Source organism: Scyliorhinus torazame, chromosome 19 (genome assembly GCF_047496885.1).
Source record: "Scyliorhinus torazame isolate Kashiwa2021f chromosome 19, sScyTor2.1, whole genome shotgun sequence".
Taxonomy (NCBI): Eukaryota; Metazoa; Chordata; class Chondrichthyes; order Carcharhiniformes; family Scyliorhinidae; genus Scyliorhinus; species Scyliorhinus torazame.
Window position 1 is genome coordinate 88357356 of NC_092725.1, and position 24030 is coordinate 88381385.

The 24030-nt window shown below is 44.6% G+C and overlaps 1 protein-coding gene across 2 annotated transcripts in view; it reads left to right on the plus strand.

The window, feature by feature from the left end:
• The window catches only part of zdhhc17 (zDHHC palmitoyltransferase 17), a 168286-nt gene that overhangs the window by 48866 nt on the left and 95390 nt on the right, over nt 1-24030 (plus strand). For both annotated transcript variants that reach the window (XM_072484710.1, XM_072484709.1), the window contains exon 2: nt 12437-12540. In XM_072484710.1, the coding sequence (XP_072340811.1) occupies nt 12437-12540 (104 nt within the window). The remainder of the gene's footprint in view (nt 1-12436; nt 12541-24030) is intronic.

A 24030-nucleotide genomic window follows, 5' to 3' on the forward strand; every position in this document is an offset into this window, starting at 1 on the left:
GCCATTCGGCCCATCGAGTCTGCACCGGCCCTTGGAACGAGCACCCTACTTAAGCCCATCCTATCCCAGTAATCCCACCCAACCTTTTTGGACACTAAGGGCAATTTATCATGGCCAATCCACTTAACCTGCACATCTTTGGACTGTGGGAGGAAACCGGAGCACCCGGAGGAAACCCACGCAGACACGGGGAGAACGTGCAAATTCTGCACAGACAGTGACCCAAGCCGGGAATCGAACCTGGTACCCTGGAGCTGTGAAGCGACTGTGCTGCCCTGCGACTTGGGAGAATCAAGTTAAAGTTTCAGTTTTAATCACCTGTCATCAGATCATCTCCGTTCTACTGAAAGGTCATTGACCTGAAACATTATCTTTGTTTCCCTTCAAATTAAACTTTGTTTTCTCCACAAATAAAATTGTGTTTTCTCCAAAGTTTAGTAATTTGTTTTGTTGTAGCACAAGTTCTGAAACATCTAAGCTTGTTATTTTATTGAAATCTTAGTTATGAAGTGCCTTTAAGGTCGATAGCTTTTCAAAGTACATCACTGAGGTGTAAGGAGAACAAATGCCAAACCAAAGGAAGTAATTGGGAAAATCTTTGGAGGTCACTGAGGGATTTGCAATAAACGTTGGCATTGTCAGCAACGCCCACATCCTAAGCAAAAATATATTATTTTAAAACTCAGAAGGTACAGACTTGAGTAAAACGGAGTCTTCTTCTATTAAACAAGGACATGGAGAAATTGGAGAAGGTACAAAAAAGGTACAAGGATACCAGAACAGAAAGGTTACAATTATTGGAAAGGCAGAACAGGCTACAACTCTCTCCAGAAAAGACCCAAGAGGTGACCCAATCGAGGGTGTGTGTGTGTGACCAAGGGAGCGGTACCGGTCTGGAGCTGACCGCGTGCACGTTACCTCCTTCATCAATGGTGTATGACAGCACCCTTGCTTCCAGGTCCCTCTGAAAAGCTCATTGATTTCCCAACATGGCCATACATCTGGCATTCTGAGCCGAATGCTGTGGGCAATAAATGCTAGCTTTGCTAGTGATTTCCATATCCCAAGAATTAATTAAAAATTCAATACAGAATGGAAGTGTGGGAACTTGAACTGCAAGAGTACCTAAAGGATATATTCACATTTGCCACAACTTGCTTGAAATTTTGTTTCTGATTCAGGACTAAATTCAAGAAGGAACTCCTTTTTACTAATAGTAGTGCTAATGATGCACATTTTCATTGGAATTTAGAAGTGACATTAGAAGCACAAATGTGTTTCATGACAAATTTCCAGTCCGGTTCCCAACTGCTCACAGTTTCTGGAATGTGGCGACTTGAGGCTTTTCGCAGTAACTTCATTGTAGCCTACTTGTGACAATAAGCGATTATTATTATTATTATTATTATTATTATTATTATTATTATTATTATGAAAACTCATTCTGCAATTGCAATATTTAGGATAGAACTGACGCTCCACTTTAGTGTTTTCCATCACTCTGTAGCAATTGAAAATTATAGCATAGGTGTCAGGCACTAGTGGAATGCATACCTGCATGCCATGGAGTTTGAGCTCCAAATGTCTATTTTCATTTCCCGTTCCTGTTCAGATGTGTTCCTCTTAAGTTGATGATAGTATCGGGTCTTAGTGTTATTCACAAGGTATGAGCAGCCCTTTGGAAGGATGACAAATGGGATGAAATATTAATATGAGCACAGGACTGTGATGGGTTGGAGCTTAGTCATTTCTACTCTGTAGTCAGCCACTGGATATGGGGTTTATTATAGCTCCAAGCAGGATTTACAAGATTTAGGTTTTTTGGGCTTTAAATAATTCCCTCCCCCCCTCCTCATCACTTGCAAGTTAATTTATTCATCAAGCAGCTTCGTTAAATAGATACGGCAATTGAAATTTCACAGACTCACCATATCCTGACATCCCAGCTTCCCACAATTGTTTTATGGATCTTGCAGTTCCTCCTAGTCCATTTAAAGGAATTATTCTTACTAAGAAAAACAGTATTTGAAGATCTCAACCAAAATAACAATTCACACAAACTACAGTCCCAGGACATGCTGGAAATATCACTATGCATTGGGTTCAACAAATTCTGAATGGATAACACATTTATCTTGTGTGCACTGCATGATTGAAACATTTCTGTTATAGTGGTCCTGTAGAGCCCACTAAGTGCCACACAATAAACTTGTGAGCAAAGTTAGAGCTCGTGGAATAAAAGGGACAGTATCAACATGGACAAAATTGGCTGAGTGATAGGAATTTCTGACTGGAGAAAGGTTTGTAGCAATCTTTTCCAAGGGTCGCTGTTAGGACTCATGCTTTTCTTCAACTGTATTCATAACCTAGACTTCAAATGTACAAGGCAAAATATGCAGGTGACAAAACACGGCACGGTAGCATAATGGCTAGAACTATAGCTTCACAGCGCCAGGGTCTCAGGTTCGATTCCCGGCTTGGATCACTGTCTGCAGAGTCTACACATTCTCCCCGTGTCTGCGTGGGTTTCCTCTGGGTGCTCCGGTTTCCTCCCAAAAGTCCCGAAAGACGTGCTGTTAGGTGAATTGGACATTCTGAATTCTCCCTCTGTGTCCCCCAACAGGCTCGGAATGTGGCATCTGGGGGCTTTTCACAGTAACTTGAAATTAGTGTTAATGTAAACCTACTTGTGACAATAAAGATTATTAAAATTAAAAGCATTTGAACTGTGTGGAGGGTAGTGCAGAACTTCAAAAATTCATAGAAGAATGGCAGACAAGTAGCAGCTAAAATTTAATGCACAGAAGTGTGAAGTGGTTCATTTTGGTATGAAGAATAGGAAATGACAATATAAAAGAAAGGGTACAATTCTAAAGGTGGTATAGGAACAGAGGAACTTGGATGTACATGTGCACAAATAATTGACAGTGACGGGACAGGTTTTGAAAGTGTACAGTCTCCTTTGGGCTTTATCAACGGTACAAAAGCAAGGAATTTATGAGTCACCTGTATCAAACACTGGTTCAGCTTCAACTGGAATATTGCATCCAGTTTTTCGCACCGTATTTTAGGAAGGATGTGAAGATATTCAAGAAAGTGTAGAAAGGTTTCACGAGATTGGTTCCAGGGATGAGAAACGTCCTTGCAGATAGATTGGAGAAGGTGGGACTGTTCTCCTTGGCGAAGAGAATGCCGAGAAGAGATTTGGCAGAAATATTTGTTCATGGGATGTGGGTGGTGCTGGCAGGGTCAGTATTTGCTGCCCATCCCTAATTGACCTTGAGTTCAGTGGCTTGGTGAGCATTTTTAGAGGGCAGTTCAGAATCAATCACATTGTTGTGGGTCTGGAGTCGCATGCAGGCCAGACCAGGTAGGGATGACAGAAATCCTTCCTTAAAGGACAAGAGTGAGCACGATGACTGTTAACAAAAGGTGCCATAGTCACTATTACTGAGACTAACTTTATATTCCAAATTTTATTGATTGAATTTAAATTTCACCTGTTGTTTTGATGAGATTTGAACCCAAGTCCCCAGAACAATACTGTGGCTACAACAGCAAGTCAGAGGCCCGAGGCCTGCAGCAAGTAACTTGCCACCTGACTCCCCACAGCCTGTCCAACATTTCCAAGGCGCCAGTCAGGAGTGTGATGGAATGCTCTCCACTTGTGTGGGTGAACGCAGTTCCAACAACACTCGAAGAAGCTGGGGGAAAAAAACTACACAATTTGGCAACAATTCGCATGGGCGATGATGAACAAAACGTTTTGTGCGCCACACTCCGAATCCTGATAGGCCGCATTGGGTTACGCAGCTGCAGGTTGCCCACCAGTGCTCTAGGTGGTGGATGTGGTGGGTTCGGAAGGTATCTAAGGCGCCTTGGAGAGTTGCTGCAGTGCATCTTGTAAATGGTACACTGTTGCTGCTGTGCGTCAGTGATGGAGGGAGTAAATGTTTGTGAATGGGGTGCCAATGACAAGGTTGCTTTGTCCTGAATCTTATACATTGGGTCATAGTTAGCAAACATGCTCGATTTCAATCTTGCAGCTCACTAAGATGACAGACAGCCACTCGTGACCCACTCACCAGCCTAGGTTGCCAACCACTGACCAAGAAGGACAAGGACAGCAAATGTATGGGAACACGACCATTTCAAAGTTACCCATCAAGTCACACACCTTTTTGACTGAAGTCACCGTTCCTTCATTGTCGCTGGATCAAAATCCTGGAACATCCTCCTTCACAGCTCTGTGGATGTACCGACACCACAGTGGTTCAAGAAGGCAGCTCACCACCACCTTCTTGAGGACAATTAGGAATGGGCAGTACATTCTGGCCCAGCAGCTTGCCAACATCCTGGGAATTGTTTTTAAAAATGAGCCTGGGTTCATGCCACTGCTCTTGAAAATCATGAGGGGTTTGGACAGAGTAGATAGGGAGAAGCTGTTTCCATTGGTGGAAGGATCAAAAACCATGGCGCATAGATTTAAGGGGAATGGCAATAGAAACAATGGTAATGTGAGGAAAATCTTTACACAAGGAGTAGTTAGGATCTGGTGGAGGCAAATTCAATTGCCGCTTTCAAGAAGGAACTGGATCATCTGAAGAGGAAAGGCTTCAGGACAAGGGGAAAAGATGCGGGGGAAGGGTGTGGCATTAGGTGACTTGTCTGCGGACCAAATTACCTTGTTCTGCGAAGGAACCATTCTTGTATCTTCTCTGTTATGGAATAATGCAGTACAAAGTAAGTCTTTTAGGCCATTGCATCTATGCTGGCTCTTTGAAAACTATCCAATCTTGTTTTTTTACCCCTATCGCCTTGATGTGTAATCATTTTGAAGGTCTTTACTGGAGAGTTCCCAATTTGGGCTTCTCTGAAGGAGGACCTCCTTTCCTCCGCCGCCCCGCAAGATCCATCCAACATCATCTTGCGGGGCGGCCTCGGGGAGGACGGCAACCACGCATGCGTTGGTTGGCGCCGGCCAACCTGCGCATGCGCGGGCGATGCCAGTTAGGCGGCGGATGACGCGGCGCCGCTTTTATGCGGCGCCAATGCCCGGCGCGCGCTGACGATGCTGCTTTAGTGGCACGCCCCCCGAGTTTCTCGCGGCCCTGATCCTAGCCCATTTTCGGGCCCTGAATCGGTTGAGATTGGGGCCGTTTCACGCCGTCGTGAACCTCGACGGCGTTCACGATGGCGTGGGCACTTAGTCGCGGGAGCGGAGAATCGCGCCCATGGTGTTGAAGATTTTTGTCTTGCATTTATCAGGACATTTTGCAAGAATACCAATTATTAGAGGGAACAAGAATTTACATTGTGTGAGATGAGAATGTTGGACTCGGGTAAAGGCATTGCCACGGAGAATTCACCAATTAACTGTCATGTAACAGTTAATTGCCAATCTTTGTTTCAGTTCAAACCAGGCAGGGTGACTCTGGTCAAGGCATTGCCCTGGGTAATGAACGAGAGAATTGCGTTCGATATGCAAGTTCTGTATGGTGTTTGCAAATGTGAAGGAATCCTTCACCGTGTGTGTGGACAGCTTGTTCAGTACTGGTTGTAGCACCTTGTCCAGCCATTTGGCCAATTCATTTGGCAGAATTGGTCATAGATAAGATGGGGCTTAAAGGTACTTACATTAGTTTTGTATGTCTTGCGTAGCCCACATGTACACGGATGCAGTGAGCATGAGGATTTATACCATCATATATAACACCTGGCAGCTCATTGCTTTTACAGAAGTCCTACAAGTGATTTTTTTAAGCTTACTTTAGAACAAAGCTGTCCAGTTACATTGAGAGGTAGGTCCAATACATCTATTTTGGGAATAGGACAGCATGGGACATACTTCTGCAAAATGTTGCCAGCTTTGTTCACCCTTCAAGCTTTAAAAATCTGAGATGATCTGAAGTTGAGAGAGTTGGCTGGCTACCTGGAGTATAAACTTCTGAAGCTGTCAAAGTTGTAAAAATGCCAAATTCTGTAGCTGGTAAATTTGAATGCGATAGTTCAGGCATTTTCAAAGTAGGGGGTGCGACCCGCGGTTGGGTCGCGGGCAGGTGTCAGGAGGGTCGCGGGGCCGTCCGTCGCGGCGCTCCCAATTGGGCAATTTTGCGTGCAACAGCCGGCTTTTAATAATGTCAGTGGATTGAAAGCGTTTGACAAGGTATCATTTAAAAGGCCAGTTAACAAAATTGAGGTTGACGGAATAGGAGGATCAGTGTCCAATTGGAGACAGAGTTGGCCTAAGGTCGGAAAACAGCAAGATGTGGCAAATGGTTATTATTCCGAATGAAGGGTGGTCGACACTGGCGTTCCCCGAAGGTCAGCGCTCGGATCATTGCTCCTTTTGGTACACAATGAGTCCTCACTTAAAGTTGTCTCTGTATTTTAAGTGAAACAATTTCAAGTCGATCAGGTTTTGCCATTGAAACCAATGTGAAAATCGTAGTTGGGTTTTGTAGGACTTTTCTCATTCAAAGAAATTACAACATTGTACCCTGTCAGTTGAAGTACTTTACATTGATAAATTTCTATATTGGTAAATGAAATAATTTTTAAAAATAAAATCAATTTTAAAATATAAACTAAAAAAGCCAACGTTCTAGTTACTTCCCTCTCGCTGCCTCTGTACGTGCTTACTAAATGTCCCACTCACGCCACATGCTGCTCCCTAACCTTCTTGGTCACGATGGATTCTTGCCTCTCACCGATCCGCCAGCTCACAACCTCTGCCATTCCCTGACCTACCCTCTCGCTGCTGCCTCTCCTGTACATGCTCTCTCTTGCTGCCTGACACTCCTGGTAGCTGCAGACCCTCCTTCTCTTCCAACCTACCACTCACATTTTCGCCAGCCCACCATTCCGCTCTCCGAACCTTCATTATGAGCAGGGTCGCTGGGGATGAGCAGCAAAGAGACGGCAAGAGCAGCTTTAATTTGCAGGATGTAAATCACAAGCTGAAGAGGCAGTGAGCTAGAGAGTCAGGAAGCTGTGGAACAGAGGGCCAGCGGTGGGAAAGAGGGTCAAGGATGTGCAAAGGCTGTGTACGGGAGCGTCAGCATTGGGAGGGAGGATCCAGGGCATGACACAGGTTACTCCAAAATGATGCCGATTGGGTCACGCAATCCTTTGTCGGCAAAATGATTTCAAAGCAAATGTTGCAACACTAAACACTAATATGGACCCAATTAACTGACCAACGATAAAACAGAACACTTAAAACGGGGACCTGTGTACATAAGTGATCTGGATTTTGGATTACAGAGTAGAATTTCAAAATGTGCAGATGATACCAAACTTGGAGCAGTGAAAAACAGCGAGGAACTTACAAATTGCCTGATATATGATACAGAACAGCAGAATGGGCAGACAAATGGCAGATGAAATGTAATATAGAGAAGTATGAGGGAGCATTTGGCCGAAGGGACATGCAGAAGTAAAATAGCCTTATTGGCATAGTTCTAAAGAGCATGCAGTGACAGTGGAACCAATTGCAGGACGTATTATTGTATTCGTTCATGTGATGTGGGCTTCGCTGACTAGGCCAGCAATTATTGCCCATCCCTAATTGCCGTTCAGAAGCTGGTGGTGAGCCACCTTCTTGGACCGCTGCAGTCCAGGCGATGTTGGTACAACTACAGTGCTGTTAGGGAGTTCCAGGCTTTTGACCATTGCGATAATGAAGGAATGATGTTATATTTCCGAGTCATGATGGTGTATGGTTGGACAGAAACTTGTAGGTAATGATATTCCAATGCATCTGCTTATGTTGCTCTTGGTTATATAGATTCTGGGTTTGGCACCTGTTGTCCAAAGAGCTTTGATGAGTTCCTGCAGTGCATCTTGTAGATGGTACACATTGCAGCCACTGTATGTGGTGCTGGAGGGAGTGAAAGTTTGTGAATTGGATGTCAGTCAAGTGAAGTGTTTGTCCTGGATGGTTCATGCGTGTTATTGGAGCTGCACACTTTCAGACACGTGGGGAGTATTCTATCACATTCCTGACTTGTGCCTTGTAGATGGTGGACAGGCTTTGGGGAGTTGGGAGGTGAGTTATTCGCTGCAGAATTCCCAGCTTCTGACCTGTTTCTGTCAACATGGCATTTATATGGCTAGTCCAGTCCATTCAATGATAACAATAGGGAATTCAGTGAAGATAATGTCATTGATTGTCAAAGGGAGATGATTAGATTATTTATTGTTGGCGATGGTCATTACCTGGCACTTGAGATAATGATTAGCTAATCCTATGGGCAATAGGGTAGCACAGTGGTTAGCACAGTTACTTCACAGCTCCAGGTTCCCAGGTTCGATTCCGGCTTGGGTCACTGTCTGTGCGGAGTCTGCACGCTCTCCCCGTGTCTGCGTGGGTTTCCTCGGGTGCTCCAGTTTCCTCCCACAGTCCAAAGATGTGCAGGTTAGGTGGATTGGCCGTGCTAAATTGCCCTTCGTGTCCAAAAAGGTTAGGTGGGGTTATTGGGTTAGAGGGATAGGGTGGAGGTGTGGGCTTGGGTAGGGTGCTCTTTCCAAGGGCCGGTGCAGACTCGATGGGCCAAATGCCTTCCTTCTGCACTGTAAATTCTCTGATCTTTGATAATCAATGACCCTGGGCTTCCTAAATAGAGGCATTGAACACAATAGCAGAGAAGCTATGCTGAAGCTTCATAAAGTGGTGATGTCGTGGTATTGTTGCTGGACTAGTAATCCAGAAATCCAGGGTAATACTATGCGGATCAGTTTTGAATCCCACTATGGCAGAGAACCATCATACCATTGTCAATTTTCATAAAACACAATTGGTTCACTAATGTCTTTTAGGGATGGAAACCAGTCCTTATCTGGTTCTGGCCTACACGTGACACCAGACTCATAGAAATGTGCTTGACTCTTAAATGCCCTCAGTTGTATTCAATTGCTACAAAAAAACCCAAAAAGGATTGAAACCGGACAGCCCACATGGCACCAGAAACAACAATGGCAAGCTCAGCTGGTTGACCCTGCAAAGTCCGCCTTACTAACATCTTGGATCTTGTGCCAAAATTGGGTGAGCTATCTTGCAACATGCTAGGCAAGCAACAACCTGACATAGTCATAGTCGTGGAAGCATATCTTACAGATACCTTCCCAGACACCACCATCACCATTCCTGGGGATGTCCTGCCCCACCAGCAGACAGATGCAGCAGAGGTGGTGGCACAGTAGTGTAGTCGGGTGGGAGTCACCCTAGAACTCCTCAACATCGACTCTGTATCCCATAAATTCTCATGGTAAGAGGTCAAAAATGGGCAAGGAAACCTCCTTCTGATTACCACGTATTACTCCCCCATAACTGATGAATCAGTGCTCTTCCATGTTGAACACCATGTTGGAGGAAGTACTGAGGGCGGCAAGGTGCAGAGTGTACTTTATGTGGAGGAGTTCACCATGACTGGCTCAGTAGTACCACCACAGTGCGAGCTGACTGGGCTCTATCGGACATTTTCACAGTAACTTCATTGCAGTGTTAATGTAAGCCTACTTGTGACACTAATAAAGATTACTATTATTATAGACTGGGTCTGTCGTAGGTGGTGAGGGAACCATTGACTGGGAAAAAACTACTCAACCTGATACTCATCACCCTTCCCGTCACAGATGTCTCTGTCCATGATGGTATCAGTAGGCGTGATTGCTACATAGTCCTTGTAGAGACAAAGTCATGTTTTCGCATTGAGGATATCCTCTTTTGTGTTGTGTTGCACCACCACTGTGCTAAATGAGATAGATTTAGAACAGATCGAGCACATTGTGGCATTGATGAGGCACTGTGGGTCATCAGCAGGAGCAGAATTATACTCAACCACAAGCTGTAACCTCATGGCCCGGCATATTCCCCACTCTACTATTGCCACCAAGCCAGGAGATCAACCCTGGTTCAATGAAGAGTGCAGGAGCAACACCAGGCATACCTAACAGTGGGGGCCGGTTTAGCTCAGTTTGCGATGCAGAGCAAGGCCAACAGTGCGGGTTCAATTCCCATGAGGTTATTCACCTTATCAACCTTGCCCCTCGCCTGAGGTGTGGTGAACCTCAGGCTAATTCACCACCAGTCAGCTCGCCCCGTCAAAGGGGATAGTCACCTGGGACTATGGTGACTACTTACGTAACAATGAGGTATCAACCTGGTAAAGCTACAGTACTGGACTACTTGTGTGCCAAACAGCATAAGCAGCAAGTGGTAGACAGCTAAGCGATTCCACAATCAATTAATTAGATCTAAGCTCTGTGGTCTTGCCAACATCAAGTAGTTGTCTCATTGTTTGTAGGTAATATTAATTGTGCTAAATCCCAGGCGTAGATGTGCTTTTTAAAAACCTTTCTGTGACTGGTAAGACCTGATTGAAATACTTCAGCTAAGTAAATGATTGATTTGGATGCAGAACTCCTTTGTTGTGCTGGGATACTTTTTCGAATATGTTTGTATGATCAATCTTTAAATCCCAGCATGACATTTGCAGTTGCTTTGGGCTCCTCATTTTGGGGCTCCAGTACTGGATTTTCTGAAGGTTCTATAATAGATTGCATTTTCTTGAGCGATGATTGAAATGAACCCCATTTCACAAACTTGACAGCTGAGGTAGAGATGTTATAAGAGAAAAATATAAAATATTTGAATCAGAGGCAGATCCAGATCAACAAAGTTGGGATGTCTCTAGCAAAATAACTGGTGTGAATATGATGGAACAGTCAGAGTCCTGTGCTGTAATCCTTTCTGATTTTAAGTGATTTACGCTTAGGCATCAGTCGTGACTCAGTGGTCACAGTGATCACCTTTCCAAATTAATTCCTTTGTCATTAAAGTCCTTTGACACATTCTGGGTGTATGGAATGCTCAAGTAATTAAAGTTCTCTTTTCCCTATTCTCTTCTCTCTTTCTTTGTCTAAATGGTTTATGATACTTATGATACATTAGACCCATCAGGATCTTATGTGGCACGGCATGTGGCACAGTGGTTAGCACTGCTTTCTCACAATTCCAGGGACCTGGGTTCATTTCCCACCTCGGGTGACTGTCTGTGTGGCGTTTGCATCTTCTCCCCTTGTCTGCGTGGGATTCCTCCGGGTGCTCCGGTTTCCTCCCACAGTCCAAAGATGTGCAAGTTAGGTGGATTGGCCATGCTAAATTGCCCCTTAGTGACAAAAGGTTAGGTTGGGTTACAGGGATACGGTGAAGGGATGGGCTTAGGTAGGATGCTCTTTCCAAGGGCCGTTGCAGACTCGATGGGCCAAAGGGCCTCCTTCTGCACTGTAAATTCTATGATTCTATGAATCAAGTCGCCTCCTACTCTTTTAAACTCCAATGGATACAAGTCTAGCCTGTCCAGTCCAACTTTTCCTCATAATACAACAGTGCGGCATGGTGGCACAGTGGTTAGCGCTGTGCCTCACAATGCAGGGGAACTGGGTTCAATTCTGACTGTGGGTAACTGTGTGGGGTTTGCACGTTCTCCTCGTGTCTGCTGCGTTTTCTCCGGTGCTCCGGTTTCCTCCCACAGTCCAAAGATGTGCAGGTTAGGTGAATTTCCATGCTAAATTGTCCTTTAGTGTCCAACGGTTAGGTGAGGTTATGGTGTTACAGGGATAGGACCGGGGAGTGGGCCTAGATAGGGTGTGCTTTCTGAGGGTAGGTGTAGACTCGATAGGTCATATGACCTCCTGCACTGTAGGGATTCTATCCTAGCGGACCCACCCTTTCCGGGTAGCAGTCTGGTGAATCTTCTCTCACCAGCTTCCAATGCATTTATATCTTTCCTTAAATAAGGAGACCAATATTGTACACAGTACTCCAAATGTGGTCTCAGTATTGCCCTGAAGCATAAACTCCCAACTTTTGCATTCAATTCTCCTCGTAATAAAGATAACATTCTAATAGCTTTCCTCAGGAACTCACCTGAATCCCGAAAGCCTGCCCATCTACAAGGCGCAAGTCAGGAGTGTGATGGAATACTCTTGATTTGCCTGGGTGAGTGCGGCTCCAACAACACTCAACTACAAATGCGCTGAGAAACTCACCAAGTCTCCTCAGACAGTTCCTTTCAAACTCACAATCACTACTAACTGGAAGGACAAGGGCAGGAAATGAATGGGAACACCACCAACGGCAGATTCCACTCTCAGCCACTCACCATCCCGACTTGGAAATATATCGCTATTCCTTCACTGTTGCTGGGCCAAAACCCTGGAATTCCCGCCCTAACAGCACCTGCAGCAGTTCAAAAAGGCAACTCCTCACAACCTTCTCAAGGGAAATTCAGGATGGACAATTATGGCCCAGCCAGCGAAGCCCATATCTCACGAAAAACTACAAATATCAAAAATGCCAATGAATAATTGGAAAGCCTGTTATGATTAAAGCACACTGATTTTTGTGACTTTTCTGTTTAATATAAAATAGGATGTCAAGACTCAAACCCATTACAGTCATGGCTACAGTGATTCACTGGCACGGAAAAGCCATATCGATGACTACAGCACGTGGGACATCGTCAAAGCCACACAGTAAGTGCACAACGTTTTCAGAATCTTGGAGGGCTCCATTCTGCATTTTATCTCTGCAGTCATCATTAAAGTTTAAAAAAAACCATTACTTACGCTCTAACTTTGTGTATTCTGATGGGAATCAACAACACCAATTTGACTTAACGTTAGCTTTAGCATAGAAAAAAATCAATAGCACATCATAGAAGTGTAATCAGAGAAAAATTGATCACAAGGTAGAGGAGTTATTGACCAAATGCTTGGTCATAGAGGTAGGATTTAAGGAGTCTTGAGGAGGAAGGAGGCAGAACTAATCAGGAACAGAGTTACAGAGCCTAAGGTTTGGCTGCCCAATACCAGTCACAGGGAGGGTTGCACAAGAAACCATCGTGGAAAGAATGGAGAACATGAGTGTTGGGGGACTAGTGGAAGTTATAGAGATGGAGAGGAGTGAGGCCATGCAAGGAATTAATCATAAGGATGCAAATTTTAAATTGGAGGCACTGGGGGGACTGTCCACCAGTGTAGACCAGCAAGGACAAGAATAACGGGCGAGTTGCACTTGAGGAGTAATAGAGGATAGGTAGCGGAGTTTGAATAAGCTGAAGTTTTGAGAGCCTGAAGGTTGGAAGGGCAATCTGGAGAACACTAGAATACTTCAGTCTGGATGTGAGAGAGTCATGAATGACAGTTTCAGTGACAGCCCAGATGAGACAGGCAATCTCATATAGCTGGAAATGGGGGGATCTAATGTGCGCTGGAAACTTAGTTTGGGATCGAATAAGGTGTTGAGGTTGCAAACACTGTGGTTCAGCAAGAGACAGTGGCTTGGTAGAAAATGGAGTTGGGAACCAGGATACAGAGGTCTTGGCAGGGCCGATGACGGTGGCTTTCTTCCTTTCCAGTGTTTAAAGACGAGAGGTTGGTTATGCATTTGACAACTCAGACAGTGGCCGCTGTCAACATATGCAATGAAGCTGGCCCTGTCTTTGGATGAGGCATGCAATGAGTACAATGTGGATGAAGAGTCAAAAGGTTAAGGATTGATCCTCGGGGGATTCTACAGCTGACAGGGCAGGTGGAAAGAGAAGTCATTGCTAGCGATGCTTTGGCTAAAACTGAATAGATATGAATGAAGCCAATTGAAGATAGGCTTACTGAGCTGGAACACAGAGATGACAAGTTGGTGGCAAATGGTGTGGCCGGCCAAGTCAAAGGCCTCAGAGAAGTTGAAGAGAGCAAGGAGGGAAAATGCAATATGATCCTAATCACAGAATATGTACTTTGATTCCGGGTGTTCAGGTGCTGTGCACTATTCACAATAAAATCATTCACCAAAGACATTGAAAGGCATTTTAATTTCTAAGTGAAAGATTCAACAATGAATGCTGTACTTTATGGGGACATACAGAATTGTCGAGCTATTCATGAGCAGCATTTTTATCATTGGTCTGAAATCCCTGCATTTTAGAGGGAAGAACATAAGGCCAGGGTTGAGGAAACAGCACCCGAAAAATGCGTTTGTGTCCTTGTACTTGGACTTTGTTTTCATCCTGCTTTTAATTACAAGTTGTTTGAATAAATACATCTCAGCTGGTGTTACCTGTATTTTACGAGATGATCATAGGGGATGGCCAAACTAAAGCTTTGAAAATCTTAGCAGTATGGTCCTTGCAAAACAAGAGAAGACACAGCCTCATTCGAATGAGAGAGCCTACTGGCAATTAGACTCAGTATCTTGTTACGTTTGATGATGTTTCATGATGCTTTATGGGCAGCACGGTGACACAGTGATTAGCACTGCTGCCTCACAGTGCCAGGGACCCGTGTTCAGTTCTGGCTTTGGGTGACTTGTGTGGAGTTTGCACTTTCTTCCCGTGGCTGTGTGGGTTTCCTCCGAATGCTCTGATTTCCTCCCAAAGATGTGCAGGTTAGTTGGGGTTATGGGGTTACCAGGATAGGCCTGGCTAGGATGCTTTATCAGGGGGCTGGTAGGGCCACCTTCTGCACTGTAGGAATTCAATGATGCTATGTTACAAGCATTTTATTTGATGCATGTTGTTGACTAGAAAGGATGTGGAAGCCAATTCAAAGGGCTGACTGATAACTATTTGAGGGGAAAGATTTGCATGGCTGTGGGAAAGACTTAGAAAGATTGAAGACGTTCCTGCATTATAAAACGTGGATGAACAGAGTCACAGAACCGCTAATTAGTTTTAACAACAAGGAAAAAACATTTATTAAACATGAATAGTTGGTTATTAGACAATACCTTTATGCTCCCTCCTTAGTGTAACAACTATAAACGGGTTTTATGATTAACACAGATTACAAAGTACAACTTAATCTACAATTGTTTCATTAACACAAAGCCCCTTTTAAGCACGCAAATACACTCTCCACTCTGGGTCCTAATTGAATGTTTGTGGATGTCTCCTCGAAGTTCTTCCAGATGATTGTCATGTGAGTTTTGAATCTCCACTCCCAAAAACACACTTTAAAACCTTGTCTCATAAGTAAGCTTTCCCTTAATGGTTTGCATTCCGAAATCCAAACCAGGTTTTCCAAATGACACCTTCAAATAATGCTTCACTTTGAACAGTGAATCCATTCCAGGATTTTACGTCACTCCTGTAGGATTCCTTTTGTCTTCATTGCTTTTATACAACCTCTTGAGATCCAGCTGCTGATTTCTATAGTTATTTCAACTCTCATTCCACAGACTGTTGTAAAATCTCACAAATCTGAAAATTACTTCAGATATTTTTCAGGTGTCTCAGGTCTGTCTGTATTTTCTGAAGTTATTTGTTCCAGTACCTTTAACCTCAGACTTCTTGGAAACTTATCTTCATTCCTCTAGTTTATTTAACTAGCTGTTTTTCAGATGTCTGCACATGTTTTTTTAAAAATCAATTTGGAGTATCCGATTATTTTTTTCCAATTAAGGGGCAATTTAGCATGGCTAATCCACTTAACCTGCACAACTTTGTGTTGTGGCGGTGAAACCCACGCAGACACGAGAATGTGCAAACTCCACACGGACAGTCACCCAGGGCAGTGATTTGAACCCGGGTCCGCAGCGCCTTAGGCAGAGTGCTACCCACTGTGCCACGTGCCACCCTTGCATTTGTTTTCTTAACCATTACTCCATGGTATGGCTTTTCTTGTGGCAAAGGTTAGAGATGTTCCCTGTCTCGCCTTCTAGCAGAGCTGTGAGAGCTGTCTTCTCTCTCACTATTTAAACTGCAATCAAATTAGCTAAACTGACACTGAAAGCTTCTCTACTGTAAAAGCCCCAGTTACTAAGCAACCACTGCTGATTTATTTACTCTTCAGGCTGTAGCCGCTCTGAGCACAATAGAATCACAGTTCGAATTGAAACCAAGCCCCACACATACATACCTTTGTCCAGCATAAATCTCTTCATAGGTTTAAGAGGCATTAAATTAAACCAACTTAAAACTATACCTTATTTCTAATGTTTACCAATACAAATATAAATCCCTTAAAACAACTTTTATTTTCCTAACAATACCAGAATGTAAGAATACTGTGAAGAATGAAAAGTCACACAAGTAGACAAATTGTTATGTTGATGCCGGACCAAAGGTTCTTGGGCACCTTCTAAGAAATCCTGATTTACAAAGTCTGATGCTGATGGGAAAGATATTTGGTAAAAGAAATTGAAGTAGACAGAGCGATCTTTCGAAATAATCTTGCAAAATGGATCAATATACAACTAACGAAGATGATCCACACCTCCAGTACAAGATTAACATGAAGGTCCAATTCCAACTCAGGCCGGGTACCTGGCGAGAGAGAGAAATGTGCAAAGAACTGCAGAGGCGAACTAATTGGATAGTTCTTTGAAAGAACCAACATGAGCACGATGGGCTGATGTGCTGGATTATTCTGTGATTCTATCCATGTTATTTGATGTGACATGGTTCTTCCATCCATGTCTCATCTGAAAGACAACTCCAGCAGTGCAGCACTCCCTCAATCCTGCACTGCGGTCTCAGCCAAGACTGTTGCAATGAAGTATCTAGAGTGCGACTTGAACCAAGAACCATTTGACTCAGAGGTAAGAGTGTTATCCCATATGCCATGACTGACACCAGTTAATTCGTCAGTATTCTTTCTCCTTATCATAACTTATTCTACATTGACATACGTAGACTCAATGTTTGAGAGTGCCTGATATCTGTGGAACCACATCCAAACCAAAAGCTATTGTTTTCTGTCTGGGAGAAAGTCTTTGTCTTTTTCAGGCAGCAGGTGGAAAATGTAAGTGCTGGTAAAGGGAACACTTCATATACAATCAGCAAAGCTCTCATAAAGCTCAATACAGAGTAGAACCTTTTCCACATATCTGTCTCTTTGCTCTCTGAACAATGGGCCCCTTTTGAATTGACCAGTTGCAGGATTCTAGTGAGGTTTATATGGGTTTCAAGGGGATGGGATGGATGTTACTTGTTCAGGTTTGGATCAAGTGTTTGGTTGAGTAATATTTTATACTTTGCACACATCCAGGACAACAACTGACATTTATATAATTCTTTAACATAGTTAAACATCCCTTGATGTTTCAATGCCCTTGGAGGTGGGATTTTGACATGAATGAAACACTCGTAGTTATTAGGTTTTGCATGAGAGCGGTTAGCACTGCTGCATCATAGTGCCAGGGTCCCAGCTTCGATTCCTGGCTTGGGTCACTGCCTGTGTGGAGTCTGTACATTCTCCCTGTGTCTGTGTGAGTTTCCTCCGGGTGCTCCAGTTTCCTCCCACACGTCCCGAAAGACATGCTTGTTGGGTGAATTGGACATTCTGAATGTGGCGACTAGGGGCTTTTCACAGTAACTTCATTGCAGTGTTAATGTACTGCACCCCCAGCCCGATAGTACGCTCACAAAGAAATGCCAGCGTGGCACCCTGGCAGTGCCCATGCCAGCTGGGCACCTTAGAAGTGCCAGGCTGGCACCCAGGTGGCACTGCCAGGGTGCTCAGGTGGCACCACCAGTGCCACGGCAACACCCTGTCGAAGGGGCATGCAGTGGGGGTTTTCGATCCCTTGGGAGAACCACACAAGTGCCGTGCCGTTCCGTAAGGTGCACGTTTGTGGGGGCTAGTTTTTTTCCCCAAAAAATATACTTTATTCATAAAATCTATCATGAACATTTCGAATTGTCCTGACTGTACATTTCCATCAGAGTTACACCTTGACTTCCTTCCATTCAATTTTGATAACCGTACACACATATCGCTCTTTACGTTACAATTCCTTCTTAAACATTTACATTGTCATATTTCTTTTATACATTGGAGTGTTAATGACCCACACCGAGGGGGGTTTACACTGTTACCCACCCCTCGGTGTATATTTGCTGGTAAGACCTTACACAGTGGTCTTTCCCCATTGCGCCTTTGCGGCAGCTGCCCCAAGCTTGAGTGCGTCCCTCAGCACGTAGTCCTGGACTTTGGAATGTGCCAGTCTGCAACACTCGGTCGAGGACAGCTCTTTGCACTGGAAGATCAGCAAGTTTCGGGCAGACCAAAGAGCGTCTTTCATCGAGTTGATGACCTTCCAGCAGCAGTTGATGTGGGGACTAGTGCTGACCGGTGCTCGCCAGAGGTCTCTGAGATGAAGGGGATGAATCCCAAAGCCTCAGGTACCTCGGGAATCTGCTCATCAGAGTGAGGCTTGCTGTCTCACTCTAACATGCAGATTTGCCAAAAAGTGATCCTGCCCACAATGGGCGGGATTTACATCGCGTTGAGAGCCGGGTAGTTCCGTAGAGTGGGGTCTCCCGGCTTTTATCGGCCACACTGTGCCCCGGTGAGCTGACTTTCAGGTGCAGTGTGGCCATTGCATTGCACCCGACAAAAGGGAAAACTTGTGGGTTTTTTAAAAAGAGAACATTTAAATTATTACATTACCCACTCCTAAAGTGAGTACAGCTTCCCGATGTTAATGTTTAAGGGGCCACGGGAGGGTAGCTTGACCAGGGCTTAATGTAAGGGGGCCATATAGCTGGTAAATGTATTTGTGACTGTGTCTCTTTCTAATTCCTAATCTATGTGTAGAAATAGCTAGAAAAGACTTGTTTATATTTGATTTCTCTGCTCGAGGCAAAAAAAGGGCATGGACATTGAGAATGCTTTCAGTGCTCAGGTGCACTTGTGATTTCATTAGGGTTTCTGCGGCTCAAAGGTTGGGAAGCCCTGCTCTATAGCAACATGATTAAACATATCCAAAATTCTACCTGCTCAGGCAAAAGTGGAATATCCATTTGACAGGCAGAATGTAAAGATTCACATGGAAACAACAGAAAATTCGTACCAGGAGAGGCATCATTTCAGCTCAGCGTCAACTCCACAACAGAGCAAATGAAAAGAGAACGCGAATAGAATGATCATCACTAACTCAAAGTATCCTAGTTTCCTTCGGCTGGTTAATTGTTTTGATTTCGTGTTAAATACATTTTTAGGCCTTCCCAAGAAAGCTGCTTCTGTTAATAACTGTCAGTCCTAGGATAGATTTCTGGTTAAATACAGGGCATTAAGCCCAAGTTTCCTATGGTAAAGTCAGTGCTGGACATATACGTGAATTGGCCTGGGCAGTTTAATTCTACCCATTGGAAGTTTAAACTTCCCAGGTAAGCACTGCACATAAGTGCAGGTTAGGACATCCTCCAGTTCCTGAAGTGCAACAGTTTCCAACCCTTCAGTATTCACCGCTGTCACTATCAGAAGATCTAGACCTTTTTTCCCCATACCTAATTGCCCTCAAGAAATAGTTGCCTGGCTTGTTGGTCCACTGCAATCCTTGTGGTGAAGATTTTCCTCCGCCCCATAGAATGCTGCTAGACTTCTTTGTCCTGGTTTGATATAACGGAGTGGCTTGTTATGCCACTTTAAAAGCAGTAAAGAGTTGAACCGTGTGGGTATAGGCAAATGCAAAATATTGAGACTGCTGAAAAAACTTTGCAGGCCAGACAGCATTCGTCAAGAGAAAAACAATTAACTTTTCAGGTCAAAGACCTTTCATCAGAACAGATTGGGCCATTTCTCAATGACAGGTTGCAAGTTTGGAGGGTGCTGTCAAAAGAACCTTGCAAAGTTCCTGCAGTGCATCTTGTAGATGGTACAGACTACTATCACTACCACACTGGTGAAGGAGGAGTGAATATTCAGGTGGCAGATGGGTTGCATGTACATCAATGACTGAAGATGACAGGGCAGGTTGAGAGAACAGGTAAACCTCCTCTGTGTTGCCTCCAATTATAATATATCATTCCTTAAGTAAGTGGACCAAAACTGTGCAATATTCTAAATGTGATCTCACCTGTACCCTGTACAGTTGCAGCAAATGTATAGACTATACTCTAGTCCCCTTGAAATAAAAATCAGCATCCAATTTGCCTTCCCTATTACCTTCTGCACCTGTATGCTAACTTTCTGGGTTTCATGAGCAAAGATCCTCAAGTTCCTTTGTGTTACAGCTTTCTGCAGTTTCTCTTTGTTTACATTATTATTTTAAAAATATTTTTATTCTCCTTTTTCACATTTTCTCCCAAATTTACACCTACCAACAATAAACAATTATCAGTACCGAATGCAATGTCAATAATCCCCATATCAATAACAATCCCATCCACCAACCAAATCCCCAAACAGCATCCCGCATGTTAACATAAACAAATACCAAAAAGGAATCAGGAATCACCCATAGTCACCATTCACACATACAGTCCCCCTCTCCCCAACCCTCCCAACCTCCCCACCCCTAATGTTCAATATAATCCAATTCTCGAAAGTGCATAATGAATAACGCCCATGAATTGTCGAACCCCTCCATCCTTCCCCTCAGTTCAAATTTGACCTACTCCAGAGTCAGGAATTCCAGCAGGTCCCCCCGCCGCGCCAGGGCACAGGGTGGAGAGGTTGATCTCCATCCCGACCGGATCCGCCTTCGGGCGATCAACGAGGCAAAGGTTACAACATCTGCCTCCGCACCCGTTTCCAACCCCGGCTGGTCCGACACCCCGAATATGGCTCCCCGAGGGCCTGGTGGACCTACTGGACGTTTCACGTGCACCACTTTAGAGATTACCCTAAAAACCTCCTTTCAGTAATCCTCCAGCTTTGGATAGGACCAAAACATATGAATGTGATTTGCACCCGCACCTGCCACGCTCACACTCATCTTCTAACCCCTCAAAGAGCCAGCACATCCTCTCCCTTGTGAGGTGCGCTCTATATACCACCTTCAGCTATATCAGGTCCAACCTTGCACACAAGGTGGAGGTGTTCACCTTCCGGAGCACCACATACCAGAACCCCCCCCTCCATACCCCCTCCCAGCTGTTCCTCCCACTTTGCCTTGATCCCATCCAGTGGTGCCTTCTCCTCTTCCAAAATAGCCCTGTGAACCGCTGACACTACCCCCTTCTCCAGTCCCCTTGTCGTCAGCACCTCCTCCAGCAATGTGGAGGCCGGCTCTACCGGGAAGCTCTGTATCTCCTTTCTGGCAAAGTCTCGAACCTGCTGTATCTAAGTATTTCCCCCTGCTCCAGCCCATACTTTGCTCCTGGCTCCTTCAATCCTGCAAACCGACCCCCAAGAAACAAACCTTTTAGTGTCCTAATTCCTTTCTCCGCCCATCTCTGAAAATTTCCACCCCACTGCCCTGGCTCATCTTTGTATAAATTATAATCCGGCTTCTCATTCTTTCATCCAAAATGAACAATTTCACATATTGAATTCCATTTGCCAATTTTCTGTTTATTGCCGGAGCACCTGGAGGAAACCCATGCAGACACGGGGAGAAAGTGCAAACTCCACATAGTCACCCGAGGCCGGAATTGAACCCGGGTCCTTGAGCTGTGAGGTAGCATTGCTAACCACTATGCCACCGTGCCGCCTAGTCATTGTGTGTTTGAGCCAAAGATTGACAGATTTCTAAATGCCGATGATATAAAAGGATATGGGGATAGTGTGGGGAAAAGGCATTGAAGTGGATAATCAGCCATGATCTAAATGGTGGAGCAGGCATGATGGGCTGAATGGCTCGCTCCTGCTCCTATGTTCCAAAGGAACCCTCCCTATTATGGCTCCCTTACTGTAAGCTCCTGTTTGGAATGTACCTAGCCTATACCAAAGCAGCTATTGCTTAAAAAAAATCACCCTGTTCAGTTTTTTATTGAAATTAACCATCTTCTAATTTAGAAGTTCTATACTGGATCGTTAATCAATGACTCATGATATGGCAGCACGGTAGCATAGTGGTTAGCACAATTGCTTCACAGTTCCAGGGTCCCAGGTTCGATTCCTGGCTTGGGCCACTGTCTGTGCAGAGTCTGCACATTCTCCCCGTGTGTGCATGGGTTTCCTCCGGGTGCTCCGGTTTCCTCCCGCAGTCCAAAGATGTGCAGGTTAGGCGGATTGGCCAAGCTAAATTGCCCTTAGTGTCCAAAATTGCCCTTCGTGTTGGGTGGGGTTACTGGATTATGGGGATAGGGTGGGGGTGTGGGCTTGGGTCGGGTGCTTTTTCCAAGAGCCGGTGCAGACTCGATGGGCCGAATGGCCTCCTTCTGCACTGTAAATTCTATGATTCTATGATATGATGATTACCCAAATGTTCCCCCGGAGACATCTGGTCCACCAGATCCAGCAAACTTATGTTTTGCTTTCAGAGAGCAGTGACCTGCTTTCTGCTATTAACACATTCTGCTATCCAACTACCATTAGTACCTCCTTTAGTCCTCAACGCTATCATTGACGCTCTCCTTGTCTTGAGTCCATGACATCTTTGTCAAATCTCTCATGACCTTTTATATGGCTCCACCTGCCCCAGCCCTGTTTTCTACAGGATAAAACCTATCACACTTCTCCCTCTCTTCAGCGCAATCATATGGACTCAAAATGTTAACTCTATTTCTCTCTCCACAGTTGCTGCCAAACCTGCTGAGTTTTTCAAGCAGTTTCTATTTTATTTCAGATCCAGCAATGCTTCCGTTCTTTCATTTAGGGAATTCATCTCTTTTGTCCATGTTTGGACCAAGGATGTTATGACACCTGGAGCCGGGTGGTCCTGGCAGAATCAAAACCGAGCATCAGTGAGCAGGTCCTTGTTGAGTCAGTGCTACTTGGCAGCATTGTTGATGACACTAGTTAGCTGATGATCAGGAGCATTAATTGCCCAGATTGGATTTATCCTACTTTTTGTGGACAAGACCTAAATGGGCAATTCTCCACTTTGTCAAGTAAATGTCAGTGTTGTAACTGTACTGCAACAGCTTGGCTAGGGGCACGGCTAATTCTGGAGCACATATCGCCAATACTACTTGAGGATTCTGTCGTTATCAGTAGCCTTTGCAGCAGCTAGTACCTTTAGCTATTTCTTGATATCATATGGAGTGGATCGATGTGGTTGATGCCTGGCATCTGTGATTTTGGGGATCTGAAGAGGAGGCCAAGATGTGTTATACACTCGGCACTTTTGGCTGAAGATAGTTGCAAATGCTTCAGCCTCCTCTTTTGCACCAATGTGCTAGACTACCCCCATCATTGAAGATGCGGATATTTGTGGAGCCTTCTCTATTAGTTGTTTATTTGTCCACCACCATTCATGATTGGATGTGGCAGGACTACAGAGCTTGGATCTGATCTGTCACTTGTGGAATTGTTTAGCTGTACCCATCATGTCATGGTTCTGCTGTTTTGCATGCAGGTAGTCCTGTGTTGATGCTTCAGCAGGTTGGCACCTCATTAGGTACGCTCCTGGTGGAGCTTTCACTGTCTCCTTACTAAATGCTGGGGTTGGTATCATTTTATTTTGGGGAAATCAGTTTCATCTGAGGAAGCTGCTGAGTCAGAGCCCCACAGATATAAGAAATGCAAGTCACCTGCCTTTTCAAGTCGAAGTAGGCCGGTCTACATTCATTGCTCGCCCTTTCAGCAAAGCAATATCTATCATTATCAGAGCCACTCCCAAACTCCAAACAGTGATTTGCTTACAAATAACAAAAACAATTATTTGTAGATGAGATATTTTCACTTGCAGTCACAGGACTATATGAAGTCCATTTGGCCCATCAAACCTCCTCCCTCCTCTTCTCTTCTTTTGTGGTTACCCCACCTTTCTTCCACCTCCCCCGCCCCGGGTTGCGCAGACCTTTGGTTCCTCATCTATCTTGTTTTTTTTATTCTTCACTTACTCCTTGTTGCTGGCCTCAAACAGGTTATGAGGAAAGGTTGGACAGGTTGCACCTGTGCTCCTTAGAGTTGGAAGGAATGAGAGGTGACCTTGTTGAAACATACAGTCAGTATCTTGTGGGGCACTTAGCAGGGTGGATGCTGATCTCCTCTAGTGAGAGATTCTGGAACTAGAACCGGGGATGCAGTTTGGAAATTAGGGGTTTCCTATTTAAGATTAAGTTTGGGGTGGAGTTGTTGGTCTGTAGAGTTGTCTTTCTGGAGCGAGAGAGAGCAGTTCAAGCTGGATCATTG